Source organism: Salarias fasciatus, chromosome 20 (assembly GCF_902148845.1).
Source record: "Salarias fasciatus chromosome 20, fSalaFa1.1, whole genome shotgun sequence".
NCBI lineage: Eukaryota > Metazoa > Chordata > Actinopteri > Blenniiformes > Blenniidae > Salarias > Salarias fasciatus.
The window spans coordinates 10,205,522-10,231,101 of NC_043764.1; the positions used below are offsets into that span (position 1 = coordinate 10,205,522).

Consider the following 25,580-nt stretch of genomic DNA (forward strand, 5'->3'; position numbering starts at 1 on the left):
AGCACAGTTTAATTCAAACCAACACACCTGCTGAAGAGATTTAAGAAAGTGTCGAATGTGCAGGTTTCATGCCTCCAAAGGAGGAGGCATTTCTTTAATCATATCCAAGGCACCAAATACAATTCCATGTTCAGAAATACAATATAGCATCAACAAATACTGTAAGTTACTTTATATAGTCGATATTGATAAAGGTTCATACTCTTTGCCAGGTTTCTAATTACTCTGCACCTTTTGCAGGAATTCATCATTGAGCATTTACTGCATCGTGCACTTTGGTATTATGCTGACACGGTGATGTACTGTGGCTCCATATTGCCGAAGTAGGATTTCTCCCACTCGCTCATGAGGTCAAAGTGAAGTGGACGGTCACAGAAGGTGCAGGAAGCCGTGGCCAGACTGTTGAGTGGGAGGCCGGCCTCCTGCCACACCTCCAGCAGCTTCTCTGTGAGAACGAAGGGAAAAGGAACATTTTAATGAACACATCACAAGATCATGAGAAATGTGTGTGTGAAGAAAACCAGTATAAATAAAACCGACTCTCGAAGGACCAAAATACATTGTCTCCACCTAACTTGATCGGAGGCTTTCTCGAAGAGCTCTGACCAAATTCAGACACTCACCCACAAAGTACTCCATCATGTCGGGGCTGTGGTGAGGGGACGGAGCCAGACGCAGCAGCTCCTCACCGCGAGCCACGGTGGGGTAGTTGATGGCCTGGACGTAGATGTTGTGCCTTTCCAGGAGAGTGTCACACACCTTGCTGTTGAGCTCAGCGTTGCCCACCTGGAAAATGGAGTGTGAAATGTGACGTGATGCTTTTACAAAAAATTTTAAGCATCTGGCTATGCCTGATTAATAATTTGATGTATTTGAAAAAAAGAAATTTAAAAAGCCATCGTCAGACATTACATTTCATTCAATCGCTGTAAGTAAAGTTTTAATGCTCTTGTGACATATGACTTGTCTTGTAAAACGCCAATAAAGACATTTTGTGAATGTTTAAAGGGCTGTCGTCAACAATTGATATGAAGTCAGATCTTCTCACCCTGACGGGGATGATGTGGCTGGGGCAGTTGACAACCGGCAGGCCTTTATCCATGAGAAGCTGCCTCATGTGTTTGACGTTCCTCTGGTGGGCTCTCCGCAGCGCCTGGCCCTCGGGGCTCTTCAGGACGCGGACGGACGCCAGAGCCCCGGACAGGACCATCGGAGGCAGGGCGGTGGTGAAGATGAAGCCGGCGGCGTAGGATCGCACGGTGTCCACCAGAGCGTCGCTGCTGGCAATGTAGCCCCCCACACAGCCATAGGCCTTGCCTGAAACCACAGGAGGAAACAAACTGCGAGTCAGCTGACTACAGACAACATCTATATTGACAGACAATGTATTTGGGAGTATCATGATAAGCACATTTTCTTTGACAGGTCTTGTTTAATGATGTTACAAATCAAAATGATGCTGTAGAAATATCCTTACCTGATTTAAAATACCATATATTCTCTACAACACATGCTCATTAATTTCAATAACAGCCATATTAATAAATTGTTTCAAAGGGTAATTTAACACTGAAAAATAAAAATTATGCAAAGTTACTAAACTTAGACCCCCCCAAAACAAAAAAATAAATATATAAAATGAGTCAATAAACAAAACAACTTTTTAAAAAATCCCATAACTCATCAATCACAAAGAAAAAGTAAGTTAAGTAAAGAACATACTTCCAAAAATGACTGGTATTATTTCTTTTGGTGTGGAAATAAACATTACCAACAATGCAAAAGTGTGTTATTTGGCCACTGAATTTGAAAAAGAAAAACTAAAAAAAGGGTTCATGCTGTAATGAAAAGTCATTTTTTTCTTTTGTTGTTTGTTTTGGTTTTTTTTTTCATATAATTAACAGTCACAACCAATTTTAATCACATAAAGGTAAAATTTTGTCACCCCAGAGTCATTTCCCCCCCCAAACCCTGTCCGACGTCACAGAGCTGCCTGGAAAACATCGTTATCAAAGCATCCAGAGAGGGAGCAGAGCCTACACCCAGCTGATAAAAGCCTGTGCCTCCTCTGATGGGAGCCCGCTCCTCTCCAGCTCTCAGTCAACCCAGCAGGAGAGCAGCGTTGTGCCTGTTTAGAGTTACTGCTGCAACTCTGCCAACTGCACAGTGTCAGTTAGTGGAACTGTAGCTGCAAACAGGAGCTCTGCCATGAGGAGAGCTCGGTAATCTCTGACAGTTTGAGGCTGTTTGCCTTGCCCTTATTAATGTGGCCTGCCGGTGGATGGCTGATGCAACATGATGTTGTTATTGTTTGGGTGGCATGAAGCTTTGAGAAAACTCACCTAAAGTCCCAGAAACAATGTCGATCTTGTGCATGACGTTGTCCCTCTCGCCCACTCCGGCTCCGTGAGCGCCGTACAGACCCACGGCGTGAACTTCGTCAACAAACGTCAGCGCCCCGTAACGATGAGCCACGTCGCACAGCTCCTCCAAGGGACATATTGCACCTGACAGCCCAGAGAACAAGGGAGTAGGATGAGAGCAGTGTTTATCGGTCAACAGCAGGTTATTAGAGCTTCAAGAGCGGATGCTACAGGCACATGTACTGATTTAGTAATGATGAAATCCTTCAAACATCAGGATATATTGAAGCCTTTTAAGCCATAGAGGAGTCATTGGTGCAAAATGTCATTGGTAAACAGAGCTCTTTAGAACAGACTTTAAAACATCGTGAAATGTTTGCGGTATACTCACCGTCCATTGAGTGCACGGTCTCGAACGCCACTATTTTTGGAGTCGTGGGATCCGAGCGCTGGAGCAGCTCCTCCAGGTGACGACTGCTGTTGTGGCGGAAGATGAAGCGTTTGGCCCCGCTGTTCCTGATGCCCTGAATCATTGATGCGTGGTTCCCAGCATCGGAGTAGATCTCACACCCTGCACGTCACAGAGAGCCCTTCGTTAAGCCGGCATGGAGGCTTTCCATCTGTCATCTCTGATACGACTCAACATCTCCACTGTAACCATGACTCCAGGATGAGATTACTTAAAGGATAAGGGCTCCAAGAGTGATTGATTAATGCGATCTGCCGGTGGGTTACCTGGCAGCATCTTCGCCAGAGTGAAGAGGGTGGAGTCGTTTGCCACGAAGCAGGAGGAGAAAACCAACGCTGCGTCTTTCTGGTGCAGCTGAGCGAGCTCCCTCTCCAAACACACGTGGTAGTTGCTGGTGCCCGAGATATTCCTGGTCCCACCGGCTCCTGCACCGTGTTTGTCAAGGGCATCGCTGGAAAGAGGCAGAACAGTACAAATGAACTGTTTCTTATGTAAAAGGAAGGAACTAATTGGAATTGATTGAGTCTCACCATCAGACACGCACTCAGTGTTTGATGACTATACCTTTAGACAAACAAAAAAAGACACTTCATCCTTCTCTCACACACGTTTCTGATTGAACGGTCGTTACCTGATGGCACTGAGGACTTGTGGGTGGCGGCTCATTCCCAGGTAGTCGTTGCTGCACCAGACAGAGACCTGAGAACCTGCTCGCCCCGCGACGGAGTAATCCTCAGCGAAGGGGAAGACGCCGGCGCTCCTGTTCACCGTCTTGAAGACCCTGTATGTGTGGTCATTCTTCTTCTCTGCAATCTTCTCGGTGAAGAAGCGATCGTAGTCGTAGCTTGGGCCGACTGCAGGATCGGAGGTTCCCATTTCAAATAACCAAACAGGTATTTGTTGAGGAACATTGAGAACACTGTTCAAACATACCCATGTTGTCTTTGAGGAGGTGGGTGACGGTGTTGCTTTGACCTGGTGTTGGAAACACAGAATCCTTCAAGCCTTTCCATAAAGAAGATATCAAACCTGTGAGGGATCACAGTGTACAGCTACTATTACCCAGAATGCACTGCTTCGGTGTAAATATAGCTGAACACTTCAGTGCTTGTATTCCTCGTACCATTTTGGACGTCCTCCTGGACTTCAGGGCTGGCCTTCACCATCCCGATCTGAGAGGAAACGAAGGGGCAGCCCTTGGACGCAGCCACCGCCACCTGAGTGGCAGTTTGAGCAAACAGCTGCCTTTGGTCCACAGCGGGAAACGCGAGACTCCTGGATTTGACGGGCGAGACGCTCAGTTTTTTCTCCAGAGAGGCTGGGCCGCTCACAGTGATCTGACGAGCAATGACGGGGCAGCGATCAGCCTGAGACAGCAAGGCGGCGCCGGTTCTCCTCAGAGCCGGCATCGGAGCCGCCTTCAGGAAGGGGCAGTGGTGAAGGAACGCAGCCATGACACTGGGGCCGTTCTTACTCTGGGGGATGACAGGTGACAGAGAAATGATCACAATCTCTCAGAACATCAACAAGAAATCAATTCTTTTTTACTTCATTTTCTTTAGATTTCACTGAACTCAAACTCAGTTTCACAGCTTCCTTCCCCCCCCCCCCCCAAAAAAAAAAAGAAAACAGAAACATTGCCTGAAATGAACTACTGGGAGCGATAGGTGCCTCTTAGTGGGTGTGGCCTGATGGCCTGTAGCCGCTTATCTTCACTCTGCAGATGCTCCAGAGCTGATCTGACAGCTGCGATCAGCTGAGGCTCAGAAGAGATCCTATGGTCTTCCACAAAGTACAACGCGGATACGTCCACTTCTTTATTCACAACCTCTTTTCGGCATATCCCTTGTATTTATTTTATCTCAAACAGAATGAATGAATGAATAAATAAATGAAGAAATGAATAATTGAATAACTAAATAAACAAATAATTAAACAGCTGTATGTAGATAAACACGCTGGCTGTATAGAATATCGTCACCATATGTTGCGGTCTGCAGATAAAGCAGTTCTTGGTAACTGCGGTTTTCCATTCTTGTTGTTGCTATATGTTATCTTATCAAACACCAGCTCCCCTTTAAAAACCGCAAGTAGGTCGCACGCTCAGTTTACCTCAGCATTGTTTTCATTTTGTTTTTGTTTTTCACTGACATCATAGTGAAAGTAACTCACAGTTAAGAGCCGTAAAACAAAAACAGGCACACGTTTGAATTATATGATGCAACCTTATCTTCCGTGTTCACCGTCAGTCAGCTTAATATCAACCAACAGTTTCAGCATAGAAATGATATTACCTTAAGAAGCACCATTCAAATATAGTCACTGCAATAACATTCATGAAGAAATGAAAGAAAAAGGAAGTGAAGCCTGACAGGACGCTCACCTGTTGACCTGCACTGAGGACGAACTTCAGAACAGCAAGTAGACAGAAGGTGAAAAAGTGTCAACACTTATTGGTGTGACGATGACGAGGATTACGTCAGCAGCGCTGCTCCCTCCCCTCTGAAGTGACAGTAGGGATCGAGGCCCCCGGGGGCCGTGGTGGGAGTTGTTCCAGTGAGGGTGGGAGGGTCAAAGATGCAGAGAGAGTCTCATTAGAGTCGAGACAGTCAGCCATGTAAAAAGGAGTGAATTAATAACTACCGGGACTATTAGTGAGGCCTCATTATTTATATTCAACAGAATGTGACAGAGAAATAAGAGACAAATTAACAATTTAACAACAATGGGAAATATGAAAGACATTTCTATGAGCTCACTGTGAGACATGTCATTAAAATACTCAAAAAACAAAGCTGACTCATTTACAACTGTCATTTCAATTTATGGAGATTTTTTTTCTTCAGTTATATTTGTGTGACAGAAGAACATGTCCTCATAATGTTTGATGGATTTTGAAAAATGTCTGTTTTGTCCAAGTGAAAAAGCTGTTATAGTCTTTTTATAAAAGAACAAATTAATATGATTAATGCATCTATTTGTTTCAGCTATAAATTGATATTTCGGAACAGCGTGTCATCTGTTGGGTTTCCTCACTCTTTCAGACTCAGTATTAGATATAACAAAAAGTAATATATTCTGTGGGTCTGAATCATTTATATTTTTGACTTTAGGGGTTTCTCTTCTCTTGTTTTGACGGTTAAGTTAAAGATTATAGCTGCTGAGACCACAAGTGCCAGGAACACACATTCAGTTGTGCAACTTCATAGCTGCATGAGTGATTCAGGATGAAGGAGAGGGTAAATTAAGCCCTATTGATTATAATTTTGGAAAAAAAGAACAAAACATATTATGCTTCTGTTAAAAAAAACTAATGTTTTAATTACAGTAAAGGTATAGATTTATGAGGATCGAGGCAACAGTAAGTCTCTGCATTTATGGTGTTATCTGTCTCCATTGCATTGTTCCATTTATTACATTTTCTTCCCCCTCTTTTTCCTCTGTGCCTGTTTATCCTTCATTACATGAATTAAAGTGGGACAGATATCAAACAGCATCATGCAAGAATCAGTAGACTGCAATAAAATCCTATTAAAGGAGTTAAAAGAAGTCATTTTAAAGCAAATGTCATGCAAATGGTTTTCAAGCTCCTTCCCTAAAGACTCAACTGAAGATGCATGTCCAAGAGAAGTGGTGTTCAAAGTTAAAAACAAAACAAAAAAAGCTGTAATGAAAGCAGAATGAGCAATGCAGATGCTATAACTGATGTGTGTCAGTACAGGAGAAATAATTCAGCAGGGACAGAGGACGCAGTCTGATCAGGCTTTGCTCTCTCGCCAGCAGATGGTGCATTCCTCTGGGTTTTTTATGAATCGTGTGGAGGAGGAGCTTCCTGCTGCTGACGAGGAGGAGGCGCAGGAGGCAGCCCGTGTCCATCATCATCATCATCATCCTCATCATCACCATCATCACCACCACAGTCCTCCAGCCTCCTTGAAAAAAGGACATCATTCTCAAAGAAAAAGAAGAAGAAGAAGAAGAAGAAAAAAAACAACAACCCCACACCACAGGACGGGACAATCTATTCGTGTGTGTTTCGACACCGGATCGCGAGCAGAAAGATGCTGGCCTGCACAGAGCTGATCACCATGTGTCTTCAGTCCGCCAAGCACGAGCACCTGAGGAAGCTGCAGGAGCGTGACCACAACCTGAATCAAGGCGTCCCTTTATTTCAGGACGTGAGTACTACACTCTGTTTTTTTTGTTTTTTTTTTTAGCTGTCATTTCACATCTGCATGGCTGCATCCACATCTGTCTGCGCGGTCCCGTCCGCCACCGCTGCATTCATCCTCCTCCTCATGAATGGCTCCCTGTGAGTAAATACATGCCACTTCATTCACACCGGCAACGTGCACGGCGGCTCTATTATGTAAGAAAGGTGAGTGCACGTCCATTAGCGCGTCAGCCAGCCACAGAAGAGGTCCTCCAGTCATTTGACCTGCAGCTGTTTATCACTGCTCGTTCCCTTCACCTCCACGCATCCTTCATACTGACGGCAGTGTGGTTAATGTGCGTGTTTTCTAATGAAAATGAGATACTCATGACATTGATTCAGCCCGAGATGAAGCGTGAGAAGAGTGTGTTCTGTGTGGAGAGAGCATGATATTTTCATGAGCTGGAATGCATTTCAAAAATAGAAAGATCACACACTTTGAATTATTTATTCAGGGTGTTACAGGATATCACCACAGCAGGAAAAAAAAAAGGCTAAAAGGCTGCCGGGATGCCTTTATTTGTCCCTCAATATAATATAACGGTGAATAACCTCTGTGAAAATAGATAATGTGCTCATGATGCATTAAATTGGATTTACATTTGGAGCTGTTACTGTTGTCTCTAGGAGCTTGTGTATTAGCAGCATCATTTCCCCCTGCTTTGGACTTCCTAACAGCTGGCTGTAAATTAAATCCACTTTCAGCTGAGGAGAGTGTTGGCTGGCAGAAGGGAAATCCAACTGCAGCAAGTGCGCATTTGGATTGAATACATTTTTCCCAAACCCAACCCTGCATCACATCCAAGCAGCCACTTCCTCTCTGAGGTTAGTGTTTTTATACATGCAGAAAGGAAGCGAGCCATCTCTCTCTCTTTGCATCCCGAGTCCAAAGAGCATGTTGTGGTTGACCTTCAATGATTGTGTTGTTTCATTTCCTGTCTTATTGACAGATTTATAATGCTGCTGAGCTCGCTGGATGTACTCCGCAAGGGAACCTCTTTGCACGTTTCAGTCCGTGCTCAGGATCGTTACGGCCCACTTAACCTTTCAGAACCTCAAGTAGCTTTAGGATGCGTGTGTATGTGTGTGTGTGTGTGTTCTTGTCTTGTTTATTCAATCGAATGCAGCTGAAGGACTCATTGCTTTCTCTGAGGAAGTGAGAGGAGCGTTTGAAGCGTCTGCTTTGGTGCCGTGCACGTCGTACCTCGATAAAGATGCTGTAGGTGTTCTGAGAGTGTCAATTAATCTCCCCCTCTTCCTGCAGTTTCAGTATCTTCAGGATCACTCGGTGTGACAGCATAAGAATCCTCGCCGAAAACTGAGCGTGCAGCTAAATTTACTTTGAGAAGATCTTGCTCGGCTCGGAGTCCGTGGGATGACAACTCTGCCATCGACTCCACCGGCCACCCACATAGCAGCATAAAGGACCAAAAATCTTCTGGAGTTTCCATAGTGCTGCTGGTGTTTTTTCAGTGAAACGTCACTGAGAGGTTGAGAGAGATTGTTGATCAGTGGTTGTGTTACCTACGCTAATTTTATGCCATTACATGAATCCAAAAAAACTTGTTTTACATAAATGTAACACAGAGAACACCCTGCGTTTGCCTAGAGACACATTGTCTGCACAGGATGAAATGTTATAGAAGATGGATGGATGACATTTAGTGCATTTGAAAATAAGACAATGAAAATAAGTTCATCCTTTAAATGGACCCAAGAAAGCAAAGTGCAAACTCTGTCATGTGTCGGATTTCAACAGTGAAATCGTAGCCTGACATCCATGGAGGGAGGCGGTCGGTTGGTAAAGCAAACGGTGTTTCACTCGTGAGGCTGGCGGTGGTCGATCAGACGTCTCGCCCCGGTCATTTGTCACAGTGTCCTTGGGAAATGGCTCCCAGTGGAGGTCATCGGTGTGTGTGAGTGTGCGTGGATGGATGAATGTGACTTGCAGTGTGAAGTGCTTTGGGGCCGCTGCAGCTGTGAAAATGCTCCACTGGTGCAGTCCTTCACATCCAGTCTGGATCACGCACGACGCCGGAGCGGCCTGTTCCACTACATCTGCTCTCCTGGCGATTTGTTTGACATTCATGTGCTGAACGTGGTCTCGCTGGGAGAAGACCGCTTTCGAAAATCTTCGTGTTTCATGCGTGGCATTTACACTCCGCTGTGCTTGAACGGTGGCAGCTGGATAAGACGCCGGTGCTCGGGTGTAGTGGTGCAGTTAATCAAGTTAATCAAGTCAGAGCTCCCTTCGCTCACCACAGGGTGATGAATCACAGGAAGGAATCCGAAGCCAACAAGGCGGCGCGTCTTATTTCATATCTCATATTCCACAGTACAAGCTGTTTTCCTCACAGGTTTGCTGTTCCACTGTCTTTAAGATGAGGATATGATGTTTAATTTTATCAGAGTATCAATGACTGCTCATAAAGGTGTGCTGCTTCCTTTATGTGTGTGTGTGTGTGTGTGTTTGTGTGTGAGAGCGAGTTGCTGAATGTCTCTCACAAAAGTTGTAGAAATGGCTTGAAGCTGCTTAAGAATTCAATCATTCCTGAAGTGAGAAAAAAAAAGCCATCATTCAGAAGCTCCTTTTGGGTGCAAAGAAATGTCAGCGTCTCATTTCCTGAAGACGTCTCTCGTCTCATGTCTCTTTTGTTATTGAAATGAGGAAATTACAGCGTCTCCTCCGTGTAAAGAAAGTGGAATTTGCCCCCGAAAAAAATAGTTCTGAAAAGATGGATTTCCTCCCGTGTGTTTGGTCCTGTGGGATTGTTTCCATCACTGCTTCTCCAACATCAAATTCCTCAATTTCATCGTCCATTCAGTTTCTTAAAACTTCAAGTTGTCCTTTGTCATTCATGGGAAACACTCAAGACCTGTAAACCTCACCATCATCTTCTTCTTTTTTGCAGATTTTCCGCCGAGCAGACAAAAATGGTGAGTCAGGAAAACACACACACGCACACACACACGCAGATAATTGGATTATTCGGTTAATTAAAACTCAATTAAAACCTCTTTGAGGGAGTCGTTGGAACTTCTGCGGCTCTGCCCAGACAGGCTTTGGTTGAGAGAGGATTGTCGTGACCTTGGTGGAACTTCTAAGTCTTGTTGCATTGCTCCATTTGAGAGATGGACAGGATATAAATAACCAAGGTCAGCCGCAGCCGCATTGCTTTGGTTGTTTGATAAGATTCCGTTTGACGGCAGAAACTCCCGGTAGTTCACCGGGCAGACTGTTCATACAACGACAGTCACATTGTGAAGCTGCAGCTCTCATTTCTGATCGTATTGATGCTTTCTATGTATTTTTATTTCACATTACTGCAGCTTTTAGACCTGCTGAGTATGCTGCTTTCTGTGTGGAGTCTCCATGTTCTCCCTGTATTAGTTTTTTTCTTGATACTCCGGTTTCCTCTTGCAATCTCAAACCATGCATCTGAGTTTAACTGGTGATTCCAAAAGGTCTAAATGTCTTTCTCTGTGTTGGATCTGGGTGCATCCTGGATCCTATTGAAGTGGAATTAGTTCTTTGTACTGTTCTACACGCAGATCTTTGTTAGCATGTGCAGATTTGTTGGATTAATTCTCCTGTAGCAGAATCCATCTGTTCCAAATCTTTTGAAGTCTCCTGAGATTTGCACTAAGTGTGAATTTATGGCATTCCCTGTGCAAACATGTCACTGTTTCTCTGGATTATCTTGTTCGCAGCAAAAACCGCTTTACTTCAAAGAAACCCCTGCTTCACATATTTCACATTAAAACACGCAGCACATTCGGCTCTGTTCCAAAAACATCGCTGACAAACAGCAAAGATGATTTTGTTCTGGAGTTTTTATCCGTGCCACTGCAGAAGGTTAATGCTTGAAGACTTCGCTTTCGGGTCAAAGTTGACCTGTTTCGACATATGGCAGCATTGAAAATACCCTAAATGTATTTATTTTACCCTGATGTTTGTTGGGTTTCTTAAATTGAACCAAAGTCCACAAAAACAGAATATTTTTTCATTTTTATCCAGATATTTTCACACTGAGGCCAAACTTGACTTTCCGTAAAGCTAGATTTTAGGTTCTAGCTGTTGTAAATGTTGCTAACTTCATATAATCCATTCAGGGAGCCTGAGGGGGTTCTGTGCAGAGTTTACACATTTTTCTCTTTGTGTTCATGGGTTTTCTCCAGAAACTGTGTATTTAAGTGCTTGTCTTCCTGTGTTTAGGGATCAAATCTTGGAAAAGAAGATGTTTTTTCTCGTGCTCGTTGCATAAATATTGCATGATATTACATAATAACAAGAAATATTAACCAAATACTTTATCGTAAAATGTGGAAATTACACCTTGTCTGTTCTCTAAAACCACTATTAAGGATTAATCATGCATTTACTGTTAATTTGAGTTAAAATAAGAGAACGTTACAGCATTTTTGCATTAGTTGCTTGCAGTTTTCCATCCAGGCTCTGCTTGTCCCTCGTGATTTGTGCCCCCGAGAGAAAAGTGGCTCCTTCCAATCAGTATTGAGTAGCTGCCATGATTTGCTTCGAGTGCTGTGGATGTGCTCCATAATGAGAGCCTCCACGCTGCTCCGTGGTACACTCTCACCGCTGCTCCCGTGTGTGCAGTTATGAGGAAGAAATAAATATATTTTCAGTGCAAAAGTAATAAAAAAAAAACATGCAAATAAACATACAACACAAAAGAAGATCAAGTATATTGAATGCAGACACAAGTAATTCTGTGTTATATTTATACTGCTGCAATCTGAGAGCTGAATGCAAAAACAAAGAATGAGGTGTACGCTGGTCATTTTTTCAGTTTAATTCTTTGCAGTAACTCCATTGCGGTGTTTTAAGATGCTTTTTGATTGGAGGCCCTTCCTCAATTTGCCTCTAAAAAATGGCTCCAGACGTAAACATTCCAGCGAAGCCAAAAGCTTCCCTCTCTCACTGTTATACAAAGACTCCAGCCTTCCAAATGAAGACATCCAGCTATTTCTGCTCTCCGGAAAGTGTTTTATGATGTTCTTTGATGTGACATGAAACTCTAATTTCAGCAGATCACTTGTATTTTCTTGTATCTTGAAAGAGAAGCTGTAAAAAGGAAAAAATAAACATGCAGGTGAATAAATTACACGAAGATGTGTTGTCCGTGACTGGAATACATGAGGTGAGATTACTTCACAGCTGTAAACATCTGCGAGGTTTCAGCCTCTCGTTCTGGTTTTCTCGCTGTATTTTTTTAAATTAATGATGCATTCGCTGCCGGCGGTATTCTCACAGGATGTAGTGACGTATGGAAAAGAAACTGCTGCAGCGCTTGATGCAAGACAGTAGCTTATGATATTCATCTATTTTATATTCTAGCAATAAAATGACTTCAGTTAGGCATAATCAGGGCTCTAACCTATGTTGTGTGTGAGAAGCAGTTCCGTAAAACTAAACGTACTTTAAAGTGGAAATTGTGCAGTGCAGGCATTCTGATTCAATAAGTCTAATTCACATCCATTCAGTCAGCTCTTTTCATTAAATTACTTGGTTTAATTCTCATACATCATTAAAAAAATCCAATACAAACATGCACTCTGGTAAAAGGATGTTTTTTTGTGTGTGAGACCCTCATTGTGATGATAGTTTCCCGTCCTTGGTTTAAATTATGAACTGTTCACTGTATCACATTCACTTTTTTGAACAACAGCACCTGAGGGAGTCATATAAAGATAAAAAAAAATCTGATTGGATATACCGCACAAATGGCAACGGGCTCCAAGCAAGTACGTCCTTGCTGCTCACTTTCTCCTGCATTGTGCTTCAGGGCTTGATGAATTATTGGTGCATGAGCACTTTCAGCTGTAGGACTGGCTCAAAGAAAAGGAGGCGTCCCTGGAAAGCGAGAGCGGTTTGTTTTTAACTCACGGCTGGAGCTGCGGTTTTATTGGGTGTAAAGAGAGACAATTAAACCCAGTAAGCTGCTGTGTTCCTGTCGCCAGGTGCTGATTTACCGTCCATCCAGACAACACTTGGAATTCCTCCTCAGAGGTTTTGCACTGACATTCGCTGCGACTCGATGTGAGGCTGCAACCAGCAAACAAAACGTCTTCAAACCGCACCTCTGACAGGCGATCCTTGATGTCATTAACCCGCTCTTTTTCCCTCTCGGAGCGCCGTCGCTACAAAGATTCGTCTAACAGTAAAACGATGGCGCATATTGACAGACTGTGTTCTCATTATCGTAGCATGTGCCGGGCAGACTCTCAATCACTGCACAGTGTGGGAAAAGGTCTGCCTGAGCGAGGAGCGTGCCAAACTGCACACAGTATTCAAACTGGAGAAAGAAAAAAAAACAAAAAACAAAGCCGAGGCACTCAGCTGCTCCAGTGTGCCGCCTGACAATGCTGCATTAGTGCACTGCTCCAGTCTGCCATTAGAACATGCCGTTATGTCCTGCCTTTACAGTCGCAGTGTCTTTTTTTCCCCATTGATGCAAAACATACCGTTGTGCAGTTTTTCTCTTATGAAACGACTTCATTTGCGGCTAATCTCTTTTCTTTTAATTAGTTTTTACGCAGAGACAGAAAAAAAAAGGAGATCATGTGGCTGTTCCGTCTCTTGTCTAGCTGCAGGCTAAACACGTGAATAAACCGACGGCGCAGACTCTGGATCAGTGGGTAGAACACGCCATCTCCCAGTGGCAGGGTTGTCGGTTTGATCCTCCATTTTTTTATTTTTCTACTTGTCGAAGGATCCTTAACAAGACGCTTAACCCCCACACGTCTGCCGATGCGACTGGAAATGTGCCGTCGCTACAATACGTGTAAAAACAAACAAGGAATTGCAAATGTAGCGCGAACGTGTGATTGTTCAGTCAACGGAAAACGTCTCTCCCGTGTGGGGAAATGTCTCGGTTCGTTGCGCTCCATAAATGACTCATATCCTTTAGAAACAACGCGTTCTGACGTGAAATAGACTCATTTGAACATTCGGGAGTCTTTTTTCACGATGAAACCAATAAAATGAAACCTCTTGAGTTTGATTGCCTCTGGAGTGTGTTTTTTTGTCCTTAAATGTTGACATTCAGATTTGATGTCCTCTCATTAGAGCTCTCGGTGGATGGAAACCTGCCCTTAAACCGAGTGCGTCCGGGAACTCGGCCGCTCCGCCGCCGGGGCTTTGATCCACTGGAACGGCTGAACACTTGCATAACGTGCCATCTGAGCGCCGCTCGTTTCAACTGCCTAATTGGGTGCGAATCCAAACCCTTGATGGAGATAGGCTGGAGAGTGAGTCAGAGGTGCAACAGATTGTGTTTACTCCTACGTCTCGTGCAACAAGCTTTTTACTGGAAAGTTTTAGGGACGGATTATGAGTCTGGATTCGTGGTCCAGCTGGGGTTTAGCTCTGGATTCACACACAAACAGTGCATGTTTATGAAAGACTCAGCTTGTTGATATTCCTGCGGATAGCTTCTGTTTGGAGCCGGACCCCGGGGTCAGAGGCAAAATTGATCTCGCAAATGAAGAGATAATTGGATTTCCTGTCGAGTCAGGCTCATCAGTCAGCGCTCTGCTACCTGACAAAAACCAAAGAGCAGAGACTGAGGTTATTTGTGTGGAGTCAGTCCTTCAGGGCGTTGCGCTTGGGTTTCTCAAGATATGAGACTCTTGACTGATTATTTTACGCTATTAAGATTCAGCCATCAGCGCAGAAACTCTCTTCATAGGAGCTTTGAAAAAATCAAAAATTACTGCAGAAAGTTTTTAATCTCCCATCTTCTATATTGAAAGACAATCCCCATCTGACTTGGGATGCATGTTTTTGAACTGTGGGAGGAGCCAGGAGTAAATAAAGCCTTTTGGTTAAAAAAAAAAACTCCCATTTGGGATTCACAGTACCTTAAATCCACTGCCTGGGGCGAGAAGGCATCCGAGGCAGGAGTGAGGTGTAACTCTGACGTCTCCCTGCAGACGACGGGAAGCTGTCCCTGGAGGAGTTCCAGTCCTACTTCACTGACGGCATCCTCACTGATGGCCAGATGCAGGAGCTCTATTACTCCATCGACCGGCAGCAGACAGAGTAAGCTCGTCTTCCTTCTGGCTTTATTCCAGCTCTGTTCCCATCTGTATGCTTCACCGATGAAGCCAGTATCCTTATTCTAGTTGATGATCGGTCATTTTAGCCAATTTCAACATGGCAAATAAACCAATTTGCAATTTCGGCAAACACATCTATAGAAAACGGTCTCTGTGTCGCTTTGGGTAGAAGAAATGCACAAAATAAAGTGATTTTTTTTTTTTTTATTCTGGTACAAGTTTCCAGCTGTGATAAAGATGTCATTTCCTGACAAGTGGAATTACCGCTCTCAATTCATGGTAAATGTTAAATGGATTTCACTTATGTGGTTCTTTTCCACTGCTTGAGCGGCTCCCAGAAGACTTTGCACTGTTCATCGCACTAACCCGCTCACACACACACACACACATTCACACACACATGGAGGCGGCCGCCATGCGAGACGCTCAGCTCAGTCCGTCCGTCGGGAGCAAATTTGGGGTTCAGCGTCTTCGCTCAAGGACCCGTCCGTCACGAGGCATCGCTGACTCACGTCTCGCCGCCAGTCTCCCACGCCTCGCAGTTTGAAAACCTGCCCTCGAACTGGTGGACTGGCAAAACCGCCGCCCTTCAGTCTGGCCGAAGCACGGCCGAAGGGACGTAGTCTCCAGGCTGACAGACATATTTCAGGCTCGTCCGTCCAACTAATATGACTCACGTTGTTTGATTCTGTCTCCCAACAGCAACCTGGACATAGACAAACTTTCAGGTAACTATACAGCATCCCTTTAGTGGGTTTCTTTTTTTCTGTTTCCTTGAAGTAGATTCACAAAATAATTCATCAGAGGAAAAGTTTGGGTTGCTCTCTCCCACCACAGCCACAAATTCCACACTGTTCCTTGGTGATGGCGACTCGATCGTCATATTTATCACAAAAACCACATTTCTCCCCCCCCTGCAGAGTACTTCACCCCACATCTGGGAGAATACGTCAACGTCCTGTCCGCCCTGGAAAAGCTGAACGTGGCCATTTTGAAGGCCATGGACAAAACTAAAGAGGTGGGTGAAGATTGCTTTCACCTTTGAATTTTCTCAAATTTCACGCGCAATATCTGCGTTTCGACACAGCAGGGCAGCTTTGCAGAGGCTTTTTTTTTTCCTAAGTGTTTTGGACTTCTTTGTCAGAGCCTCGGCTGACAGGCTGAAGCCCCGTCAGAGCTCTCTCACATCAGCCTGCCGCTGTGGCGTAACTGATGAGAAGAAAACAGCCCGGCGTGGCGGACTCTCGCCTGCTGACAGGGCTCTTTCAAAACGCGGGACTCAGTGACTCAGACGAAATGAGAGGTGCTTTCTTCAACACGTGAAAAATGCAACCACTGTGTGTTTTTTAGGGAGTCTGGAAACGAGCTGCTTTGTTAACCACTGAATTATCCATTCAACACTTTGCATTCATAAATCCGCTTTAATCCCGGATACATATGTGCTTTAATTGGCCCTGAAGTTCATTTTAATTGTGAACCGAGGAACAAATGTGCGCTTTCCAAATGAGCGAAACTTTTGCAATTACTCTGCTTTCAGATAATGAGACACATTAATTCACATGAAGCAATCGCCAGCCTTGAATTGGGAAACATGCTAATTAGATCCTTATAAAAGCCTCTCGGTGAAGCAGAACCGTGAACTTTGATATTCTGTGAAATGTAAAGGGGGGGGGGGGGGGGGGGGGGGGGGTTAAGCATCTGCTCTGACAAGCGGTGCTGTAATCATGTTGTTTTAAGAGCGCGCAGTCGAGATCCGCTTCAGAGAGTTTCCTCTGAGACTTAATCAATAGCCCAGCTCAGTGTGTATTGATCTGGCAGGGCTCTGCATGTTAAGCCCGTTGGTGAATAGTTTTTCTGTTTGGCGGGGGCGGGCCGTGAACAGGGATGATGAAACACGCTCGTATGCAGATGTCCGACTCATAAATCCTCCACAACGCATTTCATTGAATCTCCTTCATTTTCTCTTCCTCTGCTGTCCAGTGTGTTTGTCTCATTTCTCCTCTCTGTGCATTTATCCGGTCCGATTCTCTTCCTCTCAGTGTCACACTCGCCTTCCTACAGCTCATGCATCTTTCATGCTGCTACTAGCTGGTCGTAAAGCTCTTTGCCCTGAAGAAGAAAGTTTATTTTTAGGTCTCTGAGATCAGTGTTGTTTTTTTAAGGGCTCAGTCTGTGGTGTACAAAGTGTTGGGTGGAGCAGAAAAATATCACGGTTTGATATTTTACCTTTTATAATAATATCAATGGGGATGAACTCTAAAATGTGCTCAATTCTCAGACTATATACAGTATACGTATGCTTAAGTGAAAATATTACCCATGATGCAGATGTGGTAAATCTATCTGTATATTTGGGTAAATTAAACTGATAAGGGTACCTCTTTATTTGAGCGCTTGCTTGTAATACTTTCTGGCCATCTGGAAAGACAAACACTGGAGTGAACTGCTCGGTTGAGGTGCTCTAAAATATTAAGAAAACTGTCGCCGTGGCGTCGCAGGCCATCTGTCTGCAAGCAAAAAGGAAGATAAACTGAGACGAGGACTTGCAGTTCATTACTCATGAAGTGCTGCTTATCTGCTGCCCAAGAAAACACACGGTCGCTCTTCTAAAGTCATTTCCTCTTACACCCTGTTTGTTTGTTTTTTGTTTGTTTCCCCGCCGTTCGGCCCCCTCCCCTCCAGGAATACCAAGGTTCGTCCGTGCTGGGTCAGTTCGTGACTCGCTTCCTGCTGCGGGAAACCTCCACCCAGCTGCAGTCCCTGCAGTCGTCGCTGGACTGCGCCATGGAGGCCGTCCACGACCACGGCTGCACGGGCCGGAGGGTCCCGAAGAAGCCCGAGGACCTGCCCATCCAGAGGGCGGCCAAGCGGCCCGGCCGCCGCATCCAGAAGAACATGTGTCTCTCCCCGACCGACCCGTACTCCGGCATGCTCACCACGGGTTAGACTCGGCCGAGCTCAGTTGCAACGCGAAACAAATGTGGTTTGTTTGGACGCCCTGCGCTGATGTGGTGTTTCTGGGGTCAGGGGTCAGCGTGGAGCCGGACAACCACTGGGGCTCTCAGATCAACCAGCTGGAGGAGCTCATCGACAAGCTGGAGTGTGAGGTTGGTAGAAATCCACATCTTTTTCAATGTGACAAATGTTTTGTCTTTCTGTGTGCCGATTGCATGTTCTCCCTGTGCGCGCCTTTCTTTTCTCTATTTACTTTTAAGCTGTTCTGCGTTTCTGTAAATATCAGCTCTGGAGGTATTTTAAGATAAATAAAAGCAAAAAAAGGAATGAAGCTGGTTTCAAATCATGCTCAAGGCAATTGGTGATCCGACTGTATGTTAGTGAACAGGGATGAACGTGGAGCAAAGGGAGAGGATGCCAAGTGAAGCCGAGACGCACATTTGCCACAAATAAAATTGCTTGTCTTTCAGTGAAAAATGTGGCATCAAGAAAAAACATCAAAGGTGTTTTTGTCTAAGAAATATAGAGTTTCAGCTCCAGTCTGTATAATGGAAATGAAATACTTCAAGTTATTCTGAGAATTGTAATATTGTTTAATACACATCATTACTCATTGTATTCAAGTACCCAAAAATAAGTGTTCCTCGTTTTTAACAAAAAAAAAAAAAAAAGGTGTTTAAACACCTGACATGAACTGTGACGGTTCCTTCTGGGAAAACGTCTCATAAATATGGCGTAGTCGATTAAAAGGTGTTTATTTCACCACTTAAAAGATTCCCGTGATGAAGCAAAAATAATTGCGGAGCTGAAAAAATGAAACAAAGTATTCAGAGTTAACTGAAGGGTCTGTCTTTCCTGAGCTCATCTAGAGCTCCGTCCTCCAACAAACAAAGGACCATCTCACGCTCACGCTAAAAAGACTCACACCAAGACCAGCCAAATTGGCCCCCTTATATTTATTAAGCCCCTCCTACTGGGCGTAACCAATTAAAATAACACATTAATAAAAAGGGCGTATTTGTGGCCAATAATTATACAGAAAATCATATTAAACATCAGTAAAATGAAATTAAAAACCCACTCATTCGTGTAATGCATCTCCCAGATCAAAACACTCTTAAAATGACAACAATACACATAATTGGCGAATTAATTGAATGCAGCTGGTCTGGTGGCCATTTTCCCTCCCAAACTGTTGGGCAACGTTTGTGCACCTGTTTGCTTGCACCAAAGAAAAAAAAAAATCCCTTATTTAAATATTTTGCCTCAGAGCCCAGTGAGGGAGGAGCTGTTTCAGCTCGAACCGGCGGGGAAGTGTGACGCTCATCACGACTGGCTCCAGACGATGCGTTTGAAGTGTTGTGACTGGAAAGCTTTTATCTCATGGATTGAAACATCACCTGTTTTCTTGGGGAGCTTAAAGTGCAGGAAATATAAGTATAAACTGAGGGGGGGGGGGGGGGGGGGGGTGATCTGCGTTCATGTTATTGCTTGCAATACATGTCAAGTGACTTGAAGGATGAGCCTGGAAAAGGCAAACACAAGAATCCTTGTAGCATAATCTGGGAATTTAAATGTTTTAAAAGACATAATTTCTGCAAGAAAATGCAGTAAACCTTCTGGAAAGACAATCGTTTGCAGCCAGAGCTTTGCCTGCAGAGGAAATATTGCTCTTTAGGAGGATCGGGTGCCACTACAGGCTCAGCTGTTCCTGACAGAGATGTTAAGCTCGCCGTGTGAGCCGTGCTGTGTGTGTTTGCAGATACAGAGTCCGCCCCGCGGTAGAAGACATCCAGCATGTTGACAGAGGACGATTTGTACAAAGTGCACAGCTGAAGCGCTCCACACAGGCGGACGGACACTGAATGTCATACATAAAGTATCAGGCTGCGATGCACACTGTGCTCCGGTTTCCAGGAGGCCTGTCAGTTCCTGGGGGGGAAAGCCAGATATCGATAAAGTGCTGCAGAGAGGCAAATCTAGATGTTATGAATTATTTAAAAGGAAAACATTTTTTAAAAAACTCCAGTTTTGAGTATTAATCGAAAGAATAGCACAAATGGATGTTTCTTTATAATGTTATGTGACTCTGAATGTGTGTGATTGTCTGCAGTTCGATCTGATGATGGATGATTGATATGAGACAGAACGATCGCTTTTTGAATGATGTCCACATATTTTGAGGTGCACCAAAGAAAGATTTCACTGATTTCAGAATATTGAGCTGAACTGATAATGCAGCTCTTCCTTATCTCGCGCATGCAGACAGGAAGTTGACACAACCCAGGGCTGTTTGGGGGTCGGCGCGAATGTGGCGATCTCTCTCTGCTCGTGAAAGCCGATGGATCGTGACGGGCTGCAAGCCAGAGGCCGACTCGTCTCGGTCGTCTGTGTCGCTGATTCCTGTTCCACTCCCGGCTAAATCAAATATTTATGCCGCCGTTTTCAGAGCCCACATCTTGAACCTCTCAAAGAAGACACACTGGCAGGGACGTATAAATCAGTAAGCTGAGCTCATGTTCATTATAGTATCTAGAAATGAGGAATTCTTGACACTTTAATTTATCATTATCACCCTTTTCTTTTTTTTTCTAGAACATCCTCCTGGTCCAGAGACAGATGTCCGTGAAGGAGAGGGATGTGGAGCAGTTCCAGCAAGCTCTGAAAATCTACACAGATGCCACCAGCAGCCAGCTAAACAACCTGCAGTACGTCCCTTTATCTGCCGCCGTGCCGCTGTTCGCCTCAGGGCGTCTGTGATTTGAAACAGCCGCTTCAAACCGCTCCGACATGAAGAGATAACCCCCGCCGCCCTGCGCTTCTCTCTCTGTTTTTATTTTTAGCGTTTCGGTCCAGAACCTGCCAGACAGATCATGCTTCATCATGTACGAGTTTTGGCAGGATCGTCTCTCCTGGATGAGGTAGGAGGATCAGAGGAGCGTCACGCCACATCAGACTAGAGAAGCACAATGCGCATTTCTTCACACAAGCGGCGTTTTACCCATAAACCCGCTCACGAGCTGGCTTTGAAGTGTTGTTGCCTCGCTGAGAGGCAACTGGCTGCTTCATCTTGTTTTGTTTTTTTTTCTTCGTCTGTTTGCTCTCAGCTACCTGCAGTCGTCCATCAGTAAGACCTTCCAGCGCTGCGTTATCGAGTCACTGGAAGAGCCAGAAATCGTCTCCACCATGCTCCTCCCAGGTACAAACATCATAACACCACTTTCACACTGCTCACAGCCGGTAATTTATCACTCAGATACACACTCGCTAAACCCCCGTTTCATTCTCACAACCGCTGTTAAATTAAAAAATATTTTTTGGGTAAAATACTTGAAAATGTGAATTATGTCTTGAAGAGCTGGCGAAGATCTTGAGATGATTAGCTTGAATGTAGTTCAGTAGAGCAAATTCGATTAGATTAAGTGAGTTAATGTAGAAAAAAAAAAAAAACAGAAAACAAAATATGTTGTTTCCAAAAGACTAAACCCTAAATTTCTCTCAGTAGAGGCCGTCGACATTGAAACCTGTTGTATCACTGAAGGTTGTGCAACATGATAGAATGACTTGAGCAGATGCTTCTTTGTCACAAAAAACACTCATGATGTTTGGTTCTTCTATGAATTTATTATGGGTTCACAGAAAAAGTGACTAAATCTGCTGGGTCAAAAATATAACATACAGCAATGCTAATATTTGGTTACATGTCTTTTGGTTGTTATCCACAAGCTTCTGGCTGAATCTTTGACCGCTCCTCTTGACGGAATTGGTGCAGTCCAGTTAAATTTGTTGGCTTTCTGAAATGGTGCACTTCTTTCTTCAGCATTGTCCTCATGTTCTCAATGGGGTTTAAGTCAGGACTTTTTATTTCTTCTCACACAGAACTTTCCTCCAGAAGGTCTTATCTTCCATGTGATCAGCAGCAAACTTCAGTTGAGCCTTAAAAGAATACTCCGAAGATTTTGGACCACGCCCTATCCCGATCATTTACACAGTGAGACAAGCTCATAAATACCTTTTTTGTGTCAGTTCGTCCAGCCACTGGCTCCCAGCTGTTAGCATTGTAGTTAGCGTAGCTCAACTGCGGGAGGTGAAGAGGAAACAGCCGGACTGACGAAAGTGGACAAAATACTCCTTCCAGTGGTCCAGGGGACGGCGTATTAGCACATGAAGTAAATCCGTATGGTTATAAAACATTTTAAAAGACGTGTTATCTTTTCAATCCGTTAAAATAACGTGTTGATACACACAGATCTGCACAAGCATAGTGCTCCACGGAAGGATATACCAGCGCACAGCGGCTGAGTGTATGCTTCTACTGCTGTGTTCCGGTATATCCTTCCACGCAGCACTGCGCATGTGCAGGTCTGTATGTATCAAAACGTTATTTTAACGGATTGAAAAGATAACACGTCTTTTAAAATGTTTTATAACCATACAGATTTACTTCACGTGCTAATACGCCACCCCCTGGACCACTGGAAGGAGTATTTCGTCCACTTTCGTCAGTCCGGCTCTGTTTCCTCTTCACCTCCTGCAGTTGAGCTAAGCTAACTACGATGCTAACAGCTGGGAGCCAGCGGCTGGACGAACGGACACAAAAAAAGGTATTTAGGAGCTTATCTCACTGTGTAAATGATCGGGATAGGGCTTGGGTCCAAAATCTTCAGAGTATTCCTTTAAGGTGCCGCTTTAGGAGCGAGGGCTTCCTTCTTTCCTCTCAGTCCATGGTGATGCAAAACATGTCTGACTGTGGACACCGATGCCTGTGTTCCAGCAGCTTCTAATTCTTGATCTGCTTTGTGGTGGTTTACCGTTGAGTCTTCACCCTCCTGACCAATGTTCTGTCAGCAGCAGGCGATAGATTCTTTCTGATGGTGGTAGTGACAAAACAGTGCCGTGCACTGTTATACTTACAAATATATTGTTTGCACTGTTGCTCTTGGGACTTGCAGCTCCTCTGAAATGGCTCTGAGTGAGTTTTCTGACTTGTTCAAGTCAACAATTGGATTTTTCAGATCTGTGCTGAGCTCCTTTGACTTTTCCATTGTAGTGTTTGTGTCCAACAGGCCTTCTTTGGCCTAAGAGAAGTCACCAGCTGTAGTCACTCCTGATCACGTACCAGAAGTGAAGAGGCCGTGCTATGAAGCTCATTTCATTGACACGGCTTGTTAAGTCGACCAAATTGCCAATTCATGTTGCTGTATGTGTATTTTTGACCCAGCAGATTCCGTCACTGTTTCTGTTAACCCATAATAAAACAACCAACTTCATGAATGCTTTTTGTGACAAAGGTATCGCTGATAAATCAATTTATCAGAGATAAATCAGACTTGCAGAAATAACTGGAGACCCATGACATGTTCTTTACAAGTGTATGTAAACTTCTGACCACAACTGTAAACATTTGATTCAAAATTAGTTTTTTAGTATTTTAGTGTTGTAGTGTCCTTTTATTAAAAGTTCTAACTTTGGCACTTTGGTAGGTCATCTGTGGGTCACATTTGGCCCACAGGCCTCATGTTTGGCACTGGAGTAAACAGACCACTTAGTTTAGCTTGTTTTTGTTGCCTCAGGCTGGCAGCAAAGTAAAAAGCTAAACATGCATTGCAGGTCCTCTGAGTGAGATACAGCTCTCTATTATTAGATCAGTACCTTCTCTTTCTCTGAAAACATGAACCGTTGTTTCTTTCCGCAGCCTCTTGGTGGATCATGAACAACAACTGACCGGGCGAAGCTGCTGCCCAAAGCGGGAGAAGCAAGCGGTTGTAATGTCGCTTCATTTTGTATTTTCGTTCTTTGATATTAAATTTATCCTTACGGCATGACCAGGATTGTTTTTTGCAAAGCTTCAGGATTAAAAAAAAAAAAAAAAAAAAGATATATCCTGACAAACCAGTGGAAACGCACTGAAACCTTGGATGGGGCTGACCGCAGTCCGATCGGGATCTGTGCCCGCTTTCTTTTTCCAGTCTGGGCACATCTTCTGCTTCTGATGCGACGGAGACGTTCGATATAGTGACTGAAAGAAGAAAAAAAAAAATGATGTGCATGATTTCTTATTTCTCAGTGCTAGTTTGTTTCACTCAAAAGCTGCATCTTAGAGTAGATATACTGTCAACAACGCCACAGCAAAACAGATAAACAACAGCCGGCCCGTCCGTCCGTCACCTGTTCCTCCGTACGGGCAGGAACAGAAGCGGCCGGCTCGCCTCTCCTCTCGTTCGTCTCTGTGGTTTCGTGCTTTGTCGTCTTCTTCAAAGCTTCGCTACTTTTTGCTGAGGGGTTAGAAAGCCATTGAATAGAGCCTAGTTAATGAACGACGGTGGTTTGTATGAAAACTTTTCTCATCCGTGCCACTCCCGCACTTTAGAAAGAAAAAAAACAAATATATGAAAAATGGACCTTATTGTGAAGAATGGAAACTTTACTGTAGATTGTCTGTTAATAAAGATGTAGAGTTAAATGAAGCCAGATGCTGCACAGAGGTGTGGTGAGATATTAGTGGAAAACTGTAATTTACCAAATGACCGTGCAGTTACCCTGTACTGTTACTCTACATGTGAAACTCAGAAGCCATTATTTTCCCTTTGCAGTGTGTAATCAGAGGAGTTTGACGTCACAAATATAGAAGTTTATATATTTTGAGTACCAGAATTAGGCTGAATCCATTCTGTGTGATGAGTTTAGAAAGAGTATTTATTAGGACCGTGTACAGTAGACAAACGAAAGACGTGAACTGTAAGTAATTGTTGTAGAACACTGGTAAATGTACTATACCCATGACTTTTTGTTGGCTTTAGTACTGTGAGGAATGAATGTGTTCACACACTTTTTATCAGAAGTGTTTCTTTTCATGTACAGTCGTCACGTGGATGCTTTTTGTTTCCCGGCATGAATTAAAGTTTGACACTTGGATGACATGAAAAGACGTCTGAGAGTGAATTCTTCTTTTTCTTCTGTCTTTCAGCTGCCAGTTTAAGGCATGAAATTGTTACCATATTACCAATTAGGGGATATATATTGGAATAATCCAGGATGGTAGAAAGAAGAAGTAGAAACCTCTTCAATCTTTAACGGATCTGTTATTGTCCCAGATGCAGAAGAGAAATCTCTCCCCGGGAAGACCTTTTACTGCCTCTGCTGTGGATGAATGTTTGTGTCTCTTCAGATCTCATCGCTGAAATCCTTCCCTCCTGCTATTTCCTCCCTGGTGACAGACGAGCTTTCATACAGATGCGGGAACCGAAACAACCGCCGGCTGTATGTGGGTGGAGAAACAACACACGCCGCAGGATTTAATGTGTACATGTAACCTTCAGGCGTGAAGTCAAGTAAATCTCGGCAATCGGCGAAGGTATATTTTCCGTCCCAAAATGAGCACATGTAACAAGCGATGTGTGAAAACAAAAACACGCTTCTACCGTAGACTGAGCACACAAAACTAAGTGTATAGAGAACATAAAGCAAAGCGAAGCAGCACAGGGTGGAATGATGGCCT

The 25,580-nt window shown here is 44.0% G+C and overlaps 2 protein-coding genes across 4 annotated transcripts; one reads left to right on the plus strand and one right to left on the minus strand.

Moving 5' to 3' along the window:
* Window positions 1-58: 58 nt before the first annotated feature.
* Window positions 59-5,344, minus strand: LOC115407755 (aminolevulinate, delta-, synthase 2). 2 transcript variants are annotated; one of them, XM_030118227.1, is made up of 10 exons: window positions 5,216-5,344; window positions 3,956-4,307; window positions 3,766-3,807; window positions 3,464-3,686; window positions 3,099-3,283; window positions 2,755-2,934; window positions 2,343-2,507; window positions 1,049-1,317; window positions 624-786; window positions 59-445 (listed from the first exon to the last, which is right to left on the minus strand). In XM_030118227.1, exons 2-10 carry the CDS (start codon window positions 4,284-4,286, stop codon window positions 282-284), a joined length of 1,722 nt encoding a protein of 573 aa, XP_029974087.1. In that variant the 5' UTR covers window positions 4,287-4,307; window positions 5,216-5,344; the 3' UTR covers window positions 59-281. The 2 variants fall into 2 exon arrangements, with proteins under 2 accessions (XP_029974087.1, XP_029974086.1); XM_030118226.1 differs by having other exon boundaries at window positions 3,766-3,861.
* On the plus strand, window positions 5,186-24,461 carry LOC115407757 (N-terminal EF-hand calcium-binding protein 1-like). 2 transcript variants are annotated; one of them, XM_030118228.1, is made up of 13 exons: window positions 5,186-5,192; window positions 6,843-7,010; window positions 9,958-9,982; window positions 15,002-15,110; window positions 15,827-15,855; window positions 16,048-16,145; window positions 17,810-18,068; window positions 18,155-18,234; window positions 20,532-20,585; window positions 20,678-20,790; window positions 20,926-21,003; window positions 21,190-21,281; window positions 23,778-24,461. In XM_030118228.1, exons 2-13 carry the CDS (start codon window positions 6,894-6,896, stop codon window positions 23,804-23,806), a joined length of 1,083 nt encoding a protein of 360 aa, XP_029974088.1. In that variant the 5' UTR covers window positions 5,186-5,192; window positions 6,843-6,893; the 3' UTR covers window positions 23,807-24,461. The 2 variants fall into 2 exon arrangements, with proteins under 2 accessions (XP_029974088.1, XP_029974089.1); XM_030118229.1 differs by having other exon boundaries at window positions 15,830-15,855.
* The last annotated feature ends 1,119 nt before the right edge of the window (window positions 24,462-25,580 follow it).